The 21,533-nt window shown below is 39.5% G+C and overlaps 3 protein-coding genes across 5 annotated transcripts; all 3 read right to left on the reverse strand.

The window, feature by feature from the left end:
- Window positions 1-622: 622 nt before the first annotated feature.
- Window positions 623-18,178, reverse strand: LOC116211680 (ribosomal RNA small subunit methyltransferase). 2 transcript variants are annotated; one of them, XM_031546154.1, is made up of 4 exons: window positions 18,051-18,178; window positions 3,485-3,608; window positions 2,350-2,697; window positions 623-1,661 (listed from the first exon to the last, which is right to left on the reverse strand). In XM_031546154.1, exons 3-4 carry the CDS (start codon window positions 2,653-2,655, stop codon window positions 927-929), a joined length of 1,041 nt encoding a protein of 346 aa, XP_031402014.1. In that variant the 5' UTR covers window positions 2,656-2,697; window positions 3,485-3,608; window positions 18,051-18,178; the 3' UTR covers window positions 623-926. The 2 variants fall into 2 exon arrangements, with proteins under 2 accessions (XP_031402014.1, XP_031402015.1); XM_031546155.1 differs by having other exon boundaries at window positions 2,350-2,716.
- Window positions 8,989-14,486, reverse strand: LOC116211681 (2-dehydro-3-deoxyphosphooctonate aldolase 1). The gene is made up of 14 exons (XM_031546156.1): window positions 14,332-14,486; window positions 14,144-14,229; window positions 13,944-14,041; window positions 13,215-13,311; window positions 12,763-12,828; window positions 12,249-12,308; window positions 12,079-12,153; window positions 11,821-11,905; window positions 11,639-11,697; window positions 10,890-10,934; window positions 10,628-10,726; window positions 10,164-10,211; window positions 9,935-9,982; window positions 8,989-9,532 (listed from the first exon to the last, which is right to left on the reverse strand). The coding sequence occupies exons 2-14, from the start codon at window positions 14,180-14,182 to the stop codon at window positions 9,476-9,478; spliced, it is 876 nt and encodes a 291-aa protein (XP_031402016.1). The 5' UTR covers window positions 14,183-14,229; window positions 14,332-14,486; the 3' UTR covers window positions 8,989-9,475.
- LOC116211682 (50S ribosomal protein L24-like) lies at window positions 15,700-18,184 on the reverse strand. 2 transcript variants are annotated; one of them, XM_031546159.1, is made up of 6 exons: window positions 18,051-18,184; window positions 17,320-17,431; window positions 17,141-17,236; window positions 16,450-16,553; window positions 16,200-16,336; window positions 15,700-15,944 (listed from the first exon to the last, which is right to left on the reverse strand). In XM_031546159.1, the coding sequence occupies exons 2-6, from the start codon at window positions 17,377-17,379 to the stop codon at window positions 15,862-15,864; spliced, it is 480 nt and encodes a 159-aa protein (XP_031402019.1). In that variant the 5' UTR covers window positions 17,380-17,431; window positions 18,051-18,184; the 3' UTR covers window positions 15,700-15,861. The 2 variants fall into 2 exon arrangements, with proteins under 2 accessions (XP_031402019.1, XP_031402020.1); XM_031546160.1 differs by having other exon boundaries at window positions 17,320-17,434.
- Between the last annotated feature and the right edge of the window lie 3,349 nt (window positions 18,185-21,533).

Below are 21,533 nucleotides of genomic sequence, written 5' to 3' on the forward strand. Positions count from 1 at the left end.
ATTTTCTCTCTTTTGGCCGAGACGCGGTCGATTTATTCATCAATAATCATAGTGAAACTCAAATGAAGAGGAAGGGACGATTTTAGAAGTTTTTACTTGGAACCAGAAATTAATGTAAATGGTATACTAACGCCTTTTTTTCGGTGAATTGTGTCTTTATTTATGAGAAAAGGAATAAAAGAGTCTTTAGTTATGAGAAAAGGAATAAATAATAGAAAATTATCTGATATTAACTAAAAAACGCCATAAACTACGTTTAAAAATACATTGAGAGATTTCATAAGCGTATTTTCTCGACTGTCATTTCAAGTAGAATCTATGTGAAAATTGCATTTTGCTTCGGTTGCATGTCAATCACCCATTTTCATCAATTTTAAGCCTCTTTGATCTTTCGAAGAAAAAAAATAAAGTAAAAATTTCAGTAATCACTTATTTCTGAAAAAAAAAAGAAGAAGAATATGTTTCATCGCTCCATCTCGCTTCCCCCCGTCTCCCAAACACTCGAGGGTTTTATTCTAATATCAACAATTACTTTACAGCAAGTGTCTTCTTATTTTTTCCATCAAGAACTCTCAAACCAAGCCGATCTTAAACATTAAACTTGAGCAGGGTTCAACCAAAAAAAAAAAAAAGGTCAAACAATGAAATAGATTACATCAACCATGCTTGAACAAATAAGGTTAATTTTAGTGCCCCAAAAATTTCGACTATCTCGCATTGTACTGTAATGAACTGCACGGGACGGACTTCATCTAAGAGCGGCGGAGGGAGCAACCGAGCTAATGTAAGTTATATTAGACTTTCTTTTCTTGACCTATTGAGCTAAAAATAAATGCTGGCAAACCCAGGGGGAAGAAAAAGAACGCCAACAAAACTGTGAGACATTAAAGAAACTCCGAAAAATATTGAAAGGCGCCCCTCCAGAATCAAGAGAAGTGTATCCCGGCCTTGTTGAACAGAGAAAGCAGGTACAAGAACTCTTGTTGTGTGAGCTTCGACGACCTCTTCTCCTCGAAATCACCCTCCTTCAACACGCTCAGCACCTTCTCCTTGAACTCAGACCCCTCCCCTCCTTCACCACCATCCTCCAACTCCATCTCGTCATCGCCATCATCAACCTCCATCTTCAGATCCTCCTCCGTGCCCCCAAAATCCAAATTACCCACCATCCCGACTGCCATGTCACCTTGCGACTGCTGCAGGGCCTGCAAGGTCTTGTAGTTCTTCTCCATCATGGAAAGAACGGTCTTCTGCCTGAAGAGTGAGCCCAGGGTCTTGTTCTTCCGGTTGAAGCAAATCCGCATCAACCCATCAAACTCTCTAACGAGATTAGAGTCGGGAGCAGGCTTCCTGGGCTCAATTCTAACCACAGAGGAATCCACCTTCGGTGGGGGTCGGAAGTTGTTCTTCCCGACCTTGAGAAGGTGGAAAACTCGAGCACGGAGCTGTGTGTTTGCAGAGAGGCGACAATAGAGATTGTCCCCGGGCTGAGCAACCAGCCGCATCGCAAACTCCCTTTGGAACATGATAACCACACACCGGAAGGCTGGTTGGTGGTTCAGTAACTTGAAGGTCAAAGGGGAGGAGATTTGGTAAGGGATGTTCGCAACACATATGTCAAAGTAGGGGAGATCAGTTTTCAGCACATCACCTTGAATAACCTACAAAACAAGGGTGTCGGTTGCAGATAGGTCAGTTACTCCTATTTTAGCAAACAGAACCAGAAAAGAAAATTTTCAGGAAAAATGATGCCGAACAGATCAACAAATGTAACACCTTCGTGAAACAAGATTTGCTACGAAAAGTTCATGGCAAGCGACAAAGAAAGTATTAGAACACGTTGTGATATGCCTGAAATCTGCTTATGCCCTGCTAGGACCATTCATCATTGCTTAAACAGAACATAACAAAAGGAGTTAAAACATGCCACTCACTTTTGTTTTGCTCATCTAATTTGTCGATAAACTCTTATCTATAAAGAATTTGTTGGTAAACTTCAATATAAATTCTCTATTAGTTAGCTCCTCACATAGATCTCCATATCCCCGGACCCGTCAGTTAATACGATTTTGCTTCAAATGCGAGACTTTCAACAAGGGAACAAAGTAGTCAGCAATATCCACAAAACACACAGCACATATACCGAACTAGCGCAATCATGCGAACCGATATTCCATATCTCAGCCTCTAACACCATAAAATTATGTCAGAAGCAGCAGCAGAGCAGTATAACATGTAGAATGATCAAGACAGTCATGTTCTACTTTTGATCTCCCTTGTCAATCCCTGTCTTCCTTAATACCGAGCATATGCAGACTTTTCACGAAGCAAATTATTTAACTTCCTTACCCTCAATCGGTTCGAGTAAGGAGTACCCTGAAACCGGCGCTGGAGCTCGAGAACCATGCGAGGGTCCAATTCGATGGCGATAACGGACTTCCCGGCGTCGAGGAGCTTCTTGGTGAGGTTTCCGGTACCAGGACCAATCTCGAGGATGACGTCGGTGCTCTTGATGCCGGACTTCTGGACGATGGTGTCAACGAGGAGAGGGTTCTTGAGAATGTGCTGGCCCTTGGACTTGTGGAAGGAGATGCCTCCCTGGTACGGTGCCCCAGCTGGCTTCGCCTTCTCCCTCTTAATCTTGCCTCCCGCCATTGCCAGGCAATTGGGATAAGGAATGTCGCAGCACGCGGAGGACTAGGAAGCAGCAGCAATTCTTGTTCAGTACAATTACATCAGCAATTCCATCAGCATTATTACATACAGGTAATAATTTCATCAGCACAATTACAGCTTCAATTACAATTTCAGCACAATAAGCTTCAATTCAATTACAGCCGACGTTCAGCACAATAAGCTGCTGCTTATTAACAATTTCATCAGCACAATTACAGTGCAATTCCAATTTCCAAGCAAAAAACAATTTTAGTATTGGCCACTGGAAGTCTGGAACCATCAAGATTCAAGATTACCCATAAACAGAAATCACTTATCACCTGTTATCAATTGATAGTATCAATCAAAAATCAATTTGATACAAGTTCAAGAAAGTTGTTTTTTGGTGATTAGATGTTTGTTTACTGTGTAGTAACAGAAATACCCGTTTCAGATACTTACCCAATCAGGTCGATCCGAACAAAGTAAGCAGAGAGGCAACCACCGATTACGTTATCAGGCCCATATTAAGAACAAGAACAAGAACAAGAACAAGAAAGAGCATCCCCTGAAAACAATCAATCTTCCAGTGCTTGAACAGGAAAAGAGTAACCGTGTTTCGGAAATCGAGAAATAGTACGATGATTAGCTAGTAACCGCAACATCAATTAGTCAAGGTACTGTCGACCTCGGCGCAGAATTCAAGCAGTTTTCGAAACTCGGACCTATTGAAAAGCTTCCCCGGCTTATCGTTCAATCAATTAGGGCGAGAAACTAAGGAAGACGAGCACAAGGCGGAGAATGAATGAGACCAAAGGAGAGAACTGACCGATAGTTCGCCGATGGTGGACGGATATTCGCTCTCGCGGTTGCAGACGGAGCAAGTGGACCGGCGAGGTTTTATGGAAACGGCGAGGTCCTGAAGAGAAAACAGGACAAAGCCACAACGCTGTCTGCTCTTCCGCAACGTTGTAACAAAAAATTACAGAAAGTTCCCTCAAGTCTTGAAAAATTAGAAAATGATCCCTGTACTTATGATTCTCTCTCTCTCTCTCTCTCTTGCAGTCCATTAGGTGATTGATCGACTTGCTATCAAGAGGAAGAACAGAACTGCAAAGCAATACTCAAACAATGATGAGCAATATGAATGGTTTCTCGGATGAACTTTAGTTGCACAGGATTCGGCTTGTCATCTCCCTCATCGACCTCCACCTTCAGCCACGCTCGGTACCCCAAAAATCCAAGTACTCCACAATATTAAGCTCCAAATTACCTTGCAGCCGTTGCAGACCCAACCAGGGTCATCTAGTTTTATTGGAAAGGAGGTGTACGTACTTCTACAAGTCTGTGATCATAACTTGTTGCGGCACCGCATTGGAAAGTTTCTGATAATGCTTGAGAAACTATTCGTCCACAAGCTTAATCTTGTCGGTACAAGTTTTTAGACTGCCTGATACATCATCTGTCCGATTCATAAATGACATAGCTTTTTCTCTGTCATGTTGCGTTTTGGTTAAAGGTGAAATGTCGACAGGTCACCTTTTTACCACTATGGACCTCAAATTAAATGAGCTTAGAGGACTAATGCGGGAGAGCCACAGAGAAGATCGATCCCATGGAAGTTTTTGATATAGCTTTTGTTGTTTTCAGTACAATGAGCATGCCATATACCCGGACAGTCTCCCACCGAGCGCATATAGAATGCCCACAACTCCATGAGGAATGTGGTCCAAAGACTAAACAAAGGAATTAGAGGGGAATTAAATTGGAACCCTGTGGTGGAAAAGCATTAGCCAAAGACATGACTTACTTCAGATCAAAATAGTATTAACACTCATGCAAAAGTGTTCCAATTATTATTCCCTTCAAAACAAATCATCTGGCACAAGTTTAAGCCGTTGAGAAAGGATGCGACTAAGACTCAAGCATTCACTACAACCACTTGAACCAGTTTGCTTAAAGGTCGGGCATGCCTTTTCCTATTTTGGCATCGTATGTCTTCTCCAACACGACATCCATTGGAGTATCCTTCGGCCCAGCTGCGAAAAGGAGAACCGAGTGAAATAAGAAATCAAAATCATGATAAAAGATTTCCATAATTACATGACTAATCGTTAGCCTGAACTCACCAACCAATATCATTAAAGACCAACATGTTGCAAAAGTGGAAAGTTATGCAAGCCTCTTCTGTTATGAAATTGAAAGATGCATTTTACATGTTGCAAAAGTGAAACCTATGCAAACCGTTCTGTTATAAAATTGAAATACATTTAAAAAATTCTTCCGAGCTTTTAATATTTGTAGAAATCCTGTTGCACATCCAATTAATTATACGAAATGTATAACAATAGGAGACATGTGTAGCAACATTATTTAGCCCCCCTTCTCTTCCCATTCTCTTGCCCCTTTGCAACAACTAGATGCCCAACAGAGAACTCATCTGAATTATCATAGATAAATATCAGCTTTCTAGCAGTTCTATTCGTGGGTTGATAACTTGATGAACCATGTAATGCGACATTATTAAGGGTAATCGGGAATATATTTAACAAACCAACGGCAATTCAGAAACCTTGTCCCAGACTAATCTATCCCTGGTCCATGATCCTTTAAACATACATTTTACTTTAATCTTTAGAAGAGTTTGATCACCTCAAGAAATTGCATTACTCTCTTGAAAACAAACAAAGAATGAAAGAAAAATGTTCCTAAGTTTTCAGGATTAGATAACAGTTGGCAATCTCAGAGTTCCTCTAAAACTGTCAAATCATTTCAAAGAACATAAAAGGGAACTCTGATATGTGTACTGATGGTCATTCTGAGCATAAACTTGTTCTAAGCCTAATTTAGTTCCACTAAGAATTGAGTCAGTCCATTTGTTTGATAAAGACAGAACTGATAGGATCTACATTAATTACACAAACACTGACTTGTGCTATCCAAAGACAAGCTCAATCACATTGTAATAACGAAGCTCCAAAATGAAATGTATCATATATATATAAATGTGGAAGATTTATTCAGAATCTTCCATAGGTGGGGATCAACATGGAAGATTTATATATATATGTGTATGTAAATATACAGAAATGCAAATGAAAGAAACAGTATCCACTTTCGAACACATATGATGCCAGAGTAATCCTCAGTTTCCCTACTTCCTTAGTTCTTCAGAATTTATTAGACTCATCAAAATTATATACACATATATATTCCGAAAGCTCAGCAGCTTCACCAAATTGGGAAAGTTAAAAGAGTTTCATATGTTCTAGCTTTCCAGACGCAAATATGCTCCTACAGCTTAATAGAAGTCATAAATGACCACATCTCATTTCTAGCAAGTCCAAGTCTCCCTGCAGAATCCCACATCTCACTTTTACTTGGTTTGCCTAATGCAGAATCCCAACCATTATTCATTCATTCCTTCCAATGAACTCCATTTCCAGTAAGTAAAAATTTCCACCCTGCCTCGGCCGACAATCCGACCAATGTTTCCACAAATTAAACGAACTCATTTAAGAACAATTTAACTGATTCCCATAATCAGTCAATAATAGAAAATCTCCTAAGACACGCGAGAAATGCAATCAAATTGTTCATCTCAGAGCAGGATATGCGAACATCTACCACAATAGAACAGTCGAGTGATTCATCGCATTCCAAAAACGAATGGCCTGAAGAATCACGCTAACGTGCTCATGGACAGCATGACCGGAGTAATCAGAGGCAGGGAGTACCTTCCAACTGCTTCAACGGAGCGAGTGGCTGTGGATGAGGAAGAATTTTACGAGGGTCCACGGAAGGAATCGAGATAGAGCTAGCTCTCTGCCCGTATCTTTGATCGCATCTATAGACAGTGCTGCAATCTGTATTTTGGATTGGTCTCCTGGGTTATAATGGCTTTCTTAGCTTGTGATTGTATAACTAGAAAGACAAGATCAGCTTTGCAGCATAGCTATCACAATTGGCATCACTCGGTTGCAAAACTGTCCCAATACCAGAATGAAGTTACAAACAGAGAAGCCGATACATTCTGTGACGCCAATAAGTCATTAAACAATTAACGTGGCACGAACTCAGCGATTCGTCCAGACAATGAATCAAACTACGAAAGCACTGTCAACTCCGGAAAACAAACAAAGGTTCTCCCAGGTGATTCTTCCATGATCGTTGGACAGCTCTTCCATAACACACAACAGTTGGGGGACGGAATGGTGTGAACAAGGCTTTGGAAGAATTTTACGAGGGCCCGCTGGAGGAATCGAGATAGAGCTAGCTCTCCCCCCCCCCCCCCCCCCCCCCCGTATCTTTGATCGCTTTCTGCAATCTATATTTTGGATTGGTCTGGGTTAAAATGGCTTTCTTAGCTTGTGATTGTATCACTAGGGAGACAAGACCAGCTTTGCAGCATAGCTATCACAATAAGCATGACTCGGTTGCAAAACCGTCCCAGTACCAGAATGAAGTTACAAACAGAAAGTCCAATACACTCTGTGATGCCAATGTCATTAAAAAATTATTGGCATTAAAAAATTAACGTGGCACGAGCTCAGCTATTCGCGCAGAGAATGAATCAAACCACGAAAGCACTGTCAGCTCCGGAAAACAAACAAAGGTGCACCCTTTCTAGTTATACAATCACAAGCTAAGAAAGCCCTTCTAACCCAACAGACCAATCCAAAATACAGATTGCAGAACTGTCGATAAAAGATACGGGTGGAGAGCTAGCTTTATCTCGATTGCTCCGGCGGACCCTCATAAAATTCTTCCAAAGCCTTGTTCACACCATTCCGTTGTGTATTATGGAAGAACTGTCCAACGATCATGGAAGAATCACCAGGGAGGGGGACGGGAAAGAGATCCGAGAAGCTGAAATGGGATTGGCCCTTGCGACGGATGAGGAGTCTCTGCGCGTCAGATAGAGAGAGAGAGGGAGAGGGAGAGAGGGGGAGAGAATCCAAGCACTCATCAGCTTCCTCGCTTTGGCTCCAAGCGAGGAAGCATAAATGCTCGTGAAGAAGAAGAAGAAGAGAGTGGGGAGCGATTTTGTCGGAAGAAGGAGCGCAGAGAGAGTGAGAGAGAGACCAAAAGGGAAAGTTTTCTGAAGGAGCCAATTGGATTGGGCGATTAGACGGTAAGTCCCGATTAAACCCATTAATCATCAGGAGACAAAATCCAACATCACGACTCTTATACCCAGCCAAAAAAAAATAAAAAATTCACTACCTCTTACGTATTTGGATTTGGGTTGTCATGTATAGATCAAGAATATAGACAAAAATTAAGATTATCGATGATAGATTGGCTAGTAATATTCTGTTACTCTTTAAAAAGTAAAAACAAAACCCAATTCGTCATTGAAAATTAAGATTAACGATGATCGGTCGATAATATTACCAAAACTGTTATCTCTGCGGCCATCCCACGTTCCATTTATATATATATATATATATATATATACATACAGATAGATATACGCTTTATTGAGTCTTGAGTACCGAGAATGCAATCGGCCTGGTACATTCTCTTGGTTGGTTAGCACAAATCTGTATAGTGTTAGAATGCATCTAGACTCTTGAGAATGAGTTGATAGTGTGAGCTGACTACAACATGGCACATCATTGTTCAAATAAGGAGTGGATTTATGATTTAGAATACCATACCACGCGTTGTCGTTATGTCTAGACTAGCTGGATTGCTTAAAGACCGACTCGATTGTCCATCAAAGGGTATAATATATGATCGAGATCGATAAGTCGTATGCAGTAGTAACTTAAAACAAAAAACAAAAAAACCGATGTAACAGTAAACAACAAGTGCCTTGTGGGTTCTGTTTCTTTCTTCGTCGATCTTATTTTTTGGGAGGAAAAAAAGTTTTTCCGGATTTATAGTTTAGTCCTTGATCTTTTATCACTTTACAATGAAGTACCTTAACTCCGTCGTCCTTCCACCTCCTTTTATATAGTCTGATTTACGCATCCCATACAATGTAACCTTCAGAACTTTCCACTTAGGAAATTTTCATGTTACCAATCCCTGAACTTTCTATATTTGCAATTCAGGCTCGATGAATTTGGGGTCCACATAAGAATATTTCTACATGCAGGTGAGACGTTGTCACTTTCATTTTAGTCTCTGAACTTCTGAACACTTTACATTTCAGTCCCTTGAGTCGAATCTTCGAATCCATTTAGGCTTTTAACAGTTAACAGAACCTCACATTTAGGTCGTTCTCAATGTAGACCACTGACGTATAGCATTTCATATATAACCTCCCAGTATTAGGCATATAGACCACTAATGTTAAGCATTTCTCATTCAATCTGCACAGACTTTACAAACATTAACGATCATCATTCATGTATTTAAATTTTAGATAGACCTACACTTGCCCCTTGTTTTTCTCTCGAACTGATTGAACATCGATTACCTAAATAGGGACTCTGGATTGCGAATTCCGGAATATAATTAGACTGCCCAACATAAGATTAAACTGACAAGATCAGATATAATAATCTACAAGGTGAGCATCTTGACCCATTAACACACGCACTTTTAACCGTCTTTGATGTCTAAAACAAACCTATAAAAGCATGAAGTTCTGATTCTACAGTGACTTGATTCACGAGTCTGGCCAATCTGGTGCCGTCTTGAAATCGGACATCGATGAAACTGCTTCTAGTGAAATGCCCGCCACAACTTATTCCACACTCAAAAGGAGAGATGATAGAAGTAACTGCCAAAGAACAATGAAGGAAAAATTCCTCCTACGTCCAAGAGTTCCATGAAAGCCTGGCCAGGATCCCCAACTGATCACACCTCATATGCGATACGGTGTCAGATCAATTTTGAACTTCTGCCTCCCCTTGCTCACCCTCTTCAAAGATCAAGAAAGGAAAATCGAACGTTAACTCAATTCGACTGTAAGCCACGAGAAACTCAGTGGGGTTCGAGAAGACCAGAAAGGTTCTGTGTGCTACTGGGTAAGTATATGAACAAGAAGAATCGAGAGAAAGTCGGTGAGGTGAGAAAGGAGATGCATCTGATGAGAGTTAAGCACCAGCGCAGCGGGAAAATTAAGCCATAGACCATTCATTCACAAGATAGATTGGGATTTCGGTTGACGGTTCAAGTGATTTCTCTCTTAAGCATATACTTGGTTCTATATCAAATGTAGTTTTGTCCCTGAATTTTGCTGGCAAGATCAAGATTTTTTTCACAGTTCACACGAAAACAACAAAGCATTTAAACTCATTTGAGCACAGGAAAAGGTACTTACAGCTATTGCAACAAGTTCTTCAAGCAGTTCCTCCAGATGGCGCAAAGGCTGTAATTGATGTTGAGATATTATATCAGGACCGAATGATGTATGTGCCTCAAAATTATATAAAACTTCATATTTTGCTGAAAATAAATGAAACTCAGTGCAAGAGAACCAACTCCCACGAGTAGACTTATACAGTAGTATGAGAATCTGGGTAACTGGAGCAGTTTAGTTTCTAACTCACCCATTGGGTCGGACCGTCAACAGGTGCATTTAAAGGATCGTCATGCACCTGAGAACCCAAAAGAAAACTCTTAGAGAAAATGGACGCAAACACAAACCAATTGGGTATCAGCAAGAAAGCATGCAAGTTTTTCCTTTTCTAAAATAGAAATCATTTGAAGGTTTCTCTAATAACTCCGCAATTTTCATTCCCTGCAGGAAGGAATAAATACATGATCATATGATAATTCCAATGATCTAATTGCTAAATCAGTTAAAACCCTGTAAAAATTTCTAAAACAAATGCAGATGCAGTATCTAATATGTCAGCTCCTTTTATTGTTTCTGCTAAGCATAGTCGGTGGTGACTGGAATGAAGATACATCTGCTTGGGTAAGCATTCTCATAATTTGATGGGCCAATTACTTTAAAGGCATGCACAAGTCATGAGATTATGCATGATCGGATCTAGCAGATTCAGATTACCTCCATAAATATTCCATCAACTCCAACAGCAACTGCTGTTCTGGCAATGCATGGTATCAGTTCACGAAGGCCCCCACTAGCAACACCTCCGCCTTCCAACTGTAAGAAATACCCATTTATGATATAATAAATCTACACCAGACATCTACATATCAATGGTACCTTCTATTCAACAAAATTGTGGAATGCCTCTGTTCTCAGCGAAGATTAGCAACTAAACCGTACAGAGCTCTTCTGCAAACATGAAATAAGTTATTCATACCTTTTTCCCAGCAGGCTGTTGGAGAGAATGCGTAACATCAGCTACCTGCATACCATCAACAAATTAAAGAGTAGCTTCGTAAGAAGAAATGCAGTTGGATGAAGCACTGGAGAATGTAGTAGTTCAGCTGTATATGTAATGAAAGCCAGTTCCCTTTCTATTATAACAGTCAATATGGATTTTAAGGACCTAGATCTTAAGGCCCATTAGAATTACAAGAGAGAAAAAGGTGACTCACTCATCATGCCCACAATACAAGTGAAAAATGAATCAATTAATGCAAATGAAACAAAGTCCTTAAAGGACTTTAATAGCTAATAATGCTCTGTCGCTCCATGGAAATCTCACCCCGGTCAACAAAGAAGGAAAGTGACAAAGGGTGGCCCATAAAAAGTTAGTCTGCATTAGCTGAGCATGCTAGATCATATAAGCCGGTTTCATTTCATATGGGTTATCCATTTTGAAGTCTCAAACTTGACATTTACAAAAAAAAATCAGTGATCTACCCGGCTGATTCTAGCTGGTTCGATGGGTTTTCAAAGAACCACCTGGTTCCTTGGGGTTTCACCAGAGTTAAAGTGCAAATAAGTTCATTTAAAGAATTGGATCAGTCAGGCACTGGTTCCCAGTTCAACCAGCCAGTCTGGTCCGGGTTATAAAACTACGCACGATGTAAAAAATGAACCGGAGAGTTGTGCACTAAGAAATCATAAGCAACCATTGTAAGGGAAATGCAGCTGATGACTTACAACTGGACAATTAGCTTCTCTCATCCATTCAAGATTCCGTGGATCAACAACCAAATCATCTACAAATGAAGAGAAGAAGATGAGGACTAACGGGACCGATAAGTGGATCTAACATATGATTCAATGGCAAGATAGTGGTCAAGCTCTTATGAGATAAAATTTATATCTCCCACTTCACTTACTATAGCCAAACATGGTGCCTCTCTCACAAACCATTACATTTGGATTCCCAGCCAGTCTTATTTTCTCAGCAGAGTTCACCATAACCTGCAAATATGTCAAAATGCAAGTCGTGAAAAGAATTGCAGCATACAGGTGTAAGAAAAGGCTACTAGCTTGCACCTACACAGTGACTTTCCTTGGGAAGATGAGATTCCACATTTTAACAAGGAATGCAAGCAACACAGAGGCTACAATTGTTGAGAAGAAATGTTACTTACAGTAGAAGCACAAAACTGCCCTTTCTTAATGTTGATGATTTTTCCAGTCTTCGCTGCTGCCACCAGGAGATCTGTCTATCATTATAACAAATTTTAAAAGTTAAATACACTCATAAAATGCAGACAATAACGCAGATTTCAACAAAATACAAATTTATTCACTAGCAAACCTGACGGCACAAAAATGCCGGGATTTGGATAATATCTGCAACTTTGCCAACCGCTTCGCACTGAAAAGAAAGATGAGGAAAAAATGTATTACGTAGTGCTGATGCTAGCATGCAAAACTTCATGCACTGTTTTATGCCAGTAGCATGCATCGTTAGACAATATTTACCGCAAAACCCCTTGCATTTTCCTTTGGCATCATGAATTCTATATAGTAAATGAACTTCACTTCTTGCTATACTGCTAAAGCTTTCAAAAACATATGAACATCTACACTACAGGACATATATTAGTAGTTATGCAATTCAACATTAGGAACTAGATGTCTCATATGATGTTCCTTTATGTAATATGTGGTTTTTATCAATCTTTGAAGAGGACTCACACCATTAGCTGCCATCTCATAATTGTAATGATGTTGAAGAAAGATTTTGAATATAAGAGATATCTCACGTGTATACTTAGGATAAATGTCATGCAATATTAGTTAGCAGGCATGAAACCAATAAAGAATACCTGGATAGTTTCATGCACGTCAGTTATTATGGGAATGTCATAAGCTACCTTAACCTTCTCAAGGATCTGTAATAGATGTCAAAAAACTTTAAGTTACCAAAGGATCTTCATTGTGATAGCTCACTGAACATGCTGAAATTTTCTGATTGAGTCAAAACTAGAATAAGCAAAAAGAATTTTTTAATTACCAAAGAAGAAAAAAAGATTCTTTTCTGACCATTAACAGATATAAACAAAGTGGGAAACACATTTATGTTTAATGCATTATTGGTTTACATGGAGGTGCAGCATGTCATTACTGGTATCTAATGTACTCGGCTGAAACGGCATGATGACATCTCAGGTTCTTTTTTCCCTTAATATTCTGGGTATTAGACATTATGTGAAAAACCGCTTCATTCTTAGCATCTATCAAAGCTAACTTGTTTGCAGATGTTAATGGCAGAAAACACCTTCAGACCCTCGGCCATGCCAGGTCCCCGAAATGATTTAGATGACGTGCGGTTAGCTTTGTCAAAGCTTGACTTGAATACAATTGGTAAACCAACTCTGCAAAATGCACACAAAACTGTCACAAGATGAACCATGAATTAAACCAACAGATTTCATCAAAACCCGAGAACAAACCTACAACTTCTATGAAGCACAGTCTAGGCAGATGCTATCGCTTCTCTTATTTCAAGACAAATACGTGATAATAGTCAAAAACAATATCAGGGTTTCTTTTCCTTTTTTTTCTTTTTTTTTCCCCTTCTTGGGTGTGGATATGTATAAGTAAATGGTCTACATAAGGGTTGCCGGTGGCTTTCTCTCTCCTTAGTTTCTCCAAAATCTTGAGAAAATCAGTAGAGTACATCTGAATTCTGAAAAATTCAAATCATATGCTTAATTTGCCACCCTGATTTCAAGCAATCACCCCCAATTTTCCCCTTAGATTCCCCCAAGCCCCAATAAAGGTTCCACCTATGAGGACAGTTCATTTTAATTCACTAAATCCTGAACCCCAATATGAACAGATCACATTATCTGATCAGACAAATAACAGCATAACAAAGAGAAAGACACCGCCATTTGAAGATCAAATTTTGTCTGCTGACATCATGAAAGAAAAGGTGGAAACATTATCGTTCATTGCATTGTCTTTAGCAGAGAAAGGGGGAACAAAAGGGCTGCATACATACTTCAAAGCGACAGCCTTAATCTGCCCGGCCATACGAAGAATATGCTCCTCGGACTCGATCACATTGGGACCGGCCATCAAGAAGAGAGGTTGCGCAGCCTGCGGAGAACCGATTCCCGTGTAACATCACATAAATTGATACAGTAGCTTTCACAAAATCCATATATAGAGGGGGAGAGAGGGCAATGGAGAAGCTCCAACCTTGAGCTTGTTGAAGAGAACTGCTGATGACGAATCCATTACAATCTCCCAAATGGACGACTACACAAGCTTAATGTACTATACTACTGCATTCGAGATCAGGATGAAGAGAAGACGGAAGATTCAGAATCGTTGGAGTGAAGAGAGAGGAAACGAATCAATCAATGAGACCAAAGGAGAGAACTGACCGATGGCTCGCCAATGGCGGACGGATATTCGCTCCCGCTGTTGCAGACAAAACAGTACAAAGCCACGAGGCTGTCTGTTCTTCTGCAACGCTGTAAGTGAAAATTACAGAAAGTTCCCTTATGTCTTGGAAAATTAGAAACTGATCCCTGTACTTATGATTCTCTCTCTCTCTCTATCTTTTGCACTCTCTTGTGTGATTGACCGACTTGCTATCAAGAGAAGAACCGAACTGCAAAGCAATACTCAAACGATGATGAGCAATATGAATGGTTTCTCGGAGGAACTTCAGTTGCACAGGATCTGACTTGTCTGAAGCGTTTGGTTTCAGAGTTAAATAACTTTGATTTTGATTGTGGAAAATGACAAATGTTATATAATGTGTTGAGTTAAAGTTAAAGTTGACTTGGAAAATGTGTATTTTTATTGTGTAGTGAGTTGAGTTAAAGTTAAAGTTAAAGTTTTTGTGATTTTAACCCTGAAATCAAACGGGCCGCTTTTTATCGACCTCCACCTTCAACCACGGCTTCATACCCCATAAATCCAAGTACTCCACAATATTAAGCTCTAAATTACCTTGCAGCCGTTGCAGACCCAAGCAGGGTCATCTAGTTTTATTGGAAAGGAGGTGCACGTACTTCTACAAGTCTGTGATCATAACTTGTTGTGGTACCGCATTGGAAAGTTTTGGATAATGCTTGAGAAACTTATCATCCAGAAGCTTGGTGTGTTTGCTTTTAGAGTTAAACAGAGTTGAGTTTTAAATTTAATTAGGTTGTAATAATTGTATTTTTGAATTATAAAAAAAAGTGAAAAGGGAATAAATAGTTCAAAGAAAGTAATGATCGTGTTTATTGAATTGTGAAAAAAAATAATTGAGAGAATTTAATATTAAAAATTAAATTAAATGATTAAATAATTAAAAAAATAATAATAATTGCATTATTGATTTTTATTGTGTATTGAATACAATTAAAGTTAGAGTTAAAATTATAAAAACTCGTTACGCCGATACAATGTTTTAGACTGCCTGATACATCGCCAGTTCGTTTCATTAATGACATCGCTTTTTCTTTGTCATTTTGCATTTTAGCTGAAGGTGAAATGTCGAGAGGTCACCTTTTTACCACTATGGACCTCAGATTAAATGAGTTTAGAGGACGACTGCGGGAGAGTCACAGAGAAAATCGATCCCATGGAAGTTTTTGATATAGCTTTTGTTGTTTTCAGTACAACAAGCATACCACATACCCGGACAGTCTCCCACCGAGCACATATAGAATGCCCACAACTACACGAGGAATGTGGTCCAAAGACTAGACAAAGGAGTTAAGAGGGGAATTAAATTGGAACCCCGTGGCGGAAAAGCATTAGCCAAAGACAAGACTTACTTCAGATCAAAATAGTATTAACATTCATGCAAAGTGTTCCAATTATTCCCTCCAAAACAAAGTATCTGGCACAGTTTAATCCGTTGAGAAAGGATGTGACTAAGGCTCCTACATTCACTACAACCTCTTGAACCAGTTTGCTTAAAGGTCGGGCATGCCTTTTCCTGTTTTGGCATCGTATGTCTTCTCCAACACAACATCCATTGGAGTATCCTTCGGCCCAGCTGCAAAAAGGAGAACCAAGTGAAATAAGACATCAAAATCATGATAAAAGAACTATCACCCTCCAAATGTACTGAGCGGTGGCAGGCTTTGAACTTGCTCACTAACTCATTCATGATATCAATACTCCCACCATCAGCAGAGGTAATTCTGTATCTATCAGTGTAGTTGATAGAGCACAAGCGGCATCGAAGATCCATGCATCGAATTATGCCAGAACTGATATTAAAGATATTTAGTGAGATTTGAGAAAGTACCAACTGTCGGTCGTGGAGTAGTTCTTATCTTCAATATCTCAGGACGAGGAATTATGGAACCGGATGCTCCCTGACCTCTTGAAACTCTCACTTTAGTGCCATCTTCGAGGTATCTAACTCCAATCTTGCAGGGATTCCTAAATTGGAGGAATGAAAAGATACAGTGAGATCAACCCAGTTCAATTCAACAAGATAATCATAAATGAGGAGAAAACTTGCTAGCAAGACATAATTCCAGAAACACTGGTACCCTGTTACTGGGTCAACGACTTGGACATTTGAGACATGAAGAGGCGCTTCTACTGTAAATATCCCACCCTCATGACCTTGGCCTTGCTTGATGTGCTTCTTGACCTGAAAATGAAATAATTCGCATGAGAGGTTAATTTACAGACGAGTTACATGATACATGTATATCACAAAAGGGTAGATCATGCAAAATCCAATTTCAAGAGCCTAGACAAATTTGAACACGAGTACCAAAAAATTTTTGAGGTATCAACAAGAATATCTATTTGATGCTGAGAGCTCACAAGCAACTGAACGGAGGCCTACAAAATTTTGAAAATATATTTTACATTTGACATTTTGTCCTCGTATTATCATATCAGCGTAAAAAATGAACCTTGTACTGCATTGTGCCACCTAACCACGTGAATAGAAAAGCAGTAACCAATGTAAAAAAACTTCTTTGGTGAAAACACAATACAGATGGTGGAGCTCATAAATACTATAAAGAGCAAGACAACTAATGCTAGCGCCCTCGCATCGACACAATTTAACCTCTCAATGTTTTGGATGCATTTGGAAGCACATATATGACATGGCTAAATGCGGCATGCTGGAATCTACTATAAAAAAATATGCCTCTTATAGCAGGAAAGATTGGTTTCTGAGAGAGAGAGAGGGAGAGAGAGAGGTTAAATTCATTCAACACTTGCCAGGTTTTTGCCCTCAACAATAATACGGTTTTGAGAGCGGATCACCCGCTTTATAACACCAGTCTCGCCCTTATCTTTTCCCCTAATTATCATCACCTACAACCGAAAAAGATGAGTGCTATATAAAAAAATAGACAACAACAAATTGGAATATTTTGGCAGCAATTTGTTGGGCTCACATTGTCTCCCCTGAGAATCTTCCAATTCTGGATGAGCTTCTGAGCTGCTTTCCAACCCATGATAAATAAAGAAAGAACCCCCCACTAATCAGCAATGCAACAGCCACGCCACCTGCTATGTCACCAGCAACAATCTATCAGCTGTCAAAGTCTAGCATGCAGAGGGAGCAAACCCACTGCCAACACCAACAGAAATGATACCCACCAACATGGCGTAAACAGTATTTTATAGAATCAAACAAACAAAGCAAGAGAAGAAGAAAAGGCAAAAGCAATTCCTCGAGCCATGAACAACAGCAGGAGACCTCAACACCAGTCCTCACCGCGGCACTAGATGATAAGAACTTCATCGAATGCTCAACTGGGTAACTCATCATGAGGAATATCATTGACAGCAGACTAGGCAATGATTCCAACAGTACAGAAAAGATGGTGCAATACAAGCGAGCAGATCAACAGAATAGAACAGAACAGTACAAGCCTCCCTTGCTGAGACCAGTAGCCGCCAGCGGCATTCACAACAAAGCTACCTTTTTGGGACAAGCAACGAATCACCAAAAAATCAACACTTCAATGGAATTTCAATTTGGATTTGGGAATCTCAGATCCTATTCACGGGCTTCACTGACTCTCATCCATTCCATTCCAAGAAAAAACCAGAAACCCGGCAAGAGCGAAACCCGAGTCTCAGATATAAAGGAACAGAGAGAGAAGGGAAGAACCCAACTGACCAAATCAAGGAGGGATGTTCTTCGTCGCGATTGTAGAGCAGAGCAGAGCAGAGCAGAAGGGGTCAGCGAATCTTCAATAGCCGCGAGTTGTTTTTTTCTTCTCACTGATGAACGGAAGGAGAGGAGACGAACACTAAAATCCATAATATATGAGCTCAGCTCTCCGTTGAGGTTTATTAAAGTGGAAATTACGAAATGCTCCCTCAATTGCTTAAAGCTTTTGAACGAGCCCCTATAGGATCGGATTTTCTCTCTTTTGGCCGAGACGCGGTCGTTTTATCCATCAATAATCATAGTGAAACTCAAATGTAGAGGAAGGGATGATTTTAGAAGTTTTTACTTGGAACCAGAAATGAATGTAAAATACTGACGTCTTTTTTTCGGTGAATTGTGTCTTTATTTATGAGAAAAGGAATAAAAGAGTTTTAGTTATGAGAAGGAATAAAGAGTAGAAAATTATATGATATTAACTAAAAAAAAGTCATAAACTACGTTTAAAAATACATTGAGGGATTTCATAAGCGTAATTTCTCGACGGTCATTTCAAGTAGAATCTATGTGAAAATTGCATTTTGCTTTGGTTGCATGTCAATCACCCATTTTCATCAGTTTTAAGACTCTTTGATCTTTCGAAGAAAAAAATAAAGTAAAAATTTCAGTAATCACTTATTTTTGAAAAAAAAAAAGAAGAAGAAGAAGAATATGTTTCATCGCTCCATCTCACTTCCCCCTGTCTCCCAAACACTCGAGGATTTTATTCTAATATCAACAATTACTTTACAGCAAGTGTCTTCTTATTTTTTCCATCAAGAACTCTCAAACCAAGCCGATCTTAAACATTAAACTTGAGCAGGGTTCAACCAAAAAAAAAAAAGGTCAAACAATGAAATAGATTACATCAACCCTGCTGGAACAAATAAAGGTTGTCGGGCTTAGGCTTGGGCTTCGCTCGAATCAGGCCTGGGCTTCGCCCGAATTAGGCCTGGGCTTCAGCCGAATCTGGGCTGAATCCGGAATCGCCGAATCGACCCAATTCTGCAATTCAACTCCCGATTCACATGCGATTCTATATTTTCCAACTCAACCCCCTGACTCGGAATCGTAGAATCGCACGATTCTACGATTCGAATCACGATTCTAAAAACCATGGCAGCAGCAACTCAAGCGGTCGGGCTCGCCAGGGAGAATGTGCTGAATAACCTTGAATAACCTACAAAACAAGGGTGTTGACCCTTCTCGGTCTATGTCTCTCTCCCGAGCCCAAGCCTAGCCGGCGACAGTTGTGGCCATTGATGGCGTGGGCGTTGTCGTCGTGAAAGGTGACCGCGATAGCAGGCATGGTGGCTCTTAGGATAATGTGAGAGGAAGAGGCAACAGCTAGGGTTTTCGAGAGAATGCAACAGAGCCGGGTTAGGAACCCCGACTTCAGACCACCCCGATTGGCTCGACCCGCTTCAGGCAACTGGGCTGAGTTTCGACTCAAGCCCATAAAGTTAAGCCCAGCCCAGTTTGATTGAATTGGTCAAGATTTGGCCAGTTTGATCGGTTGGGCTATTATGACCGGTCTGATCAGTTCTGACTAATTCAATCAGGATTTATACGGTTCTGATGCTATATAGTGTGGTTTTAAGGATATAGGAGTAGACAAAGCACCCTAAATAAGGCAAATCACGTATTGTTAAACTACAATATGGTTATTCGCATCAAATTATAATCGAGTCGTGAGATTAATAGTTTTGCCCCAAATGGTAGTTATTAGTCTTCGGACTTAGATTAGTCTGAAAAGGTAAATTTTGGTAGTATGGTGGGATTGTTCTATGCCCAAATGATTAAGGAATAATTTCATCATTATTATCAAATTTGCTTGTCTCACTAGTAAATTCATGCATTTTTACGGCCTATCTCCAAAGGAATGAGGAATTTGCTATATATGGTTATTTCTTATTTTACATAACACTTAATTGATGTCCTTGTTCTTTGCTGCTCTTCCTCGATCTGTTCTTGAAAATATTGCTTATATTCCTATGTTTGATTGACAAAAAATTTCTAACTAGGAGGAGTCGGTTCTTTTTACTCTATGATACATAGACCTGGACTATGCACTCCGTGAGAAGGAGCCTCTCACGGATACAGATGCACCTGAGGTCAAGCAGAAGTATGAGTGGTGGGAGAAATCCAACCGCTTAAGCCTCATGCTCATGAAGTCTCGTGTGAATAAAAGCATACAGGGAGCTATTGGTGAGGTGACTAAGATTAAGGATTTTCTGAAGACAATTAAAGAACAATTGTCCAAATCACATAAGGCTTTGACAAGTAACATGATGACGAGGCTGACTGGGAAGACCTTCGACAGTTCAAATGGTATGCAAGTGCACATTGAGACTTGACGGCTCAACTCAAGACTCTGAAGACTGATATCTCCGAGCCATTTTTGATTCATTTTTTTCTCAACTCATAACTTTTGTTCGGTGCCTCCTTAGAAGGAGGATTTTGCATAGGCCAATCATAAAATGTCACGTCGCAAATTATCGGATGATTGTTGGTGACGAAATAATAAGAAACCTGTTAAATAGCAAGATACTTTATTTAATAATAAACTTATTGCTTTTTAATATCTTATTAAATAAGAAAAAACTTATTATTTTAAATGAGTAAATAGGCAATTTGGTCCATGACTTTCGCAGGATATATCAATTAGGTTCCTGATTTATTTTTTGCATGAATTTGGTCCTTGTACATCAATAGCATCCTCCATTAAAGGAAATTACATCAATTACATCATTCACTAAAAGAAATTACATCAATTAAGTTATCGCTACATCAATTGTGTCTTTTTTTATACAAAATACATAAGAACTTCTTTTGATACATCAATTAGGTTCTTCTGTCATCATTGTGTTAGATATGACGTTAACTGTGGAGCATATTACATCATTTAGTTCATTTCTTTATTTTTTTTTAATTTTCCTTTATTCTTTCCTTCCTAATAGAAAAAAAAAAGAAAAAATGAAAAACGGGAGCTTTACAAAGACGACAAAATGGCATCATTTTGAGGGATGGACCCAAAATGAAATTGTTTTGTCGTTTTAAAAAAGATTCAAATGACGTCGTATTGAATTAACCACTCAAAATGACGTCGTTTCATCATCTTTAAAATTTTAAAAAAAATGGACAGAGCCCCCACCGTTAACTTGTCCATTGGGTACTGGACCCTCCGGTGGACTCCCCCTCAGGACAAGGTTGCTGGCGAGGGAGCCCCCACCGGCACACATTGTTTTTTTTTTTTTAATTTTCCGTTATAAAAGGAAAAAAAAGATATTAAAAAAAAACAAGGATCTAAACGATATAACGTACTCTTTAGTTAACACTATCAGACGAATTTTAACGAAAGGACCTAATTGATGTACCTCAAAGGACCCGCTTGATGTATATTGCGTCATAAATGACCAAACTTATTTAGTGGATGATGTAATTGATGTAACT

The sequence above is a fragment of the Punica granatum genome, chromosome 6, assembly GCF_007655135.1.
Source record: "Punica granatum isolate Tunisia-2019 chromosome 6, ASM765513v2, whole genome shotgun sequence".
NCBI lineage: Eukaryota > Viridiplantae > Streptophyta > Magnoliopsida > Myrtales > Lythraceae > Punica > Punica granatum.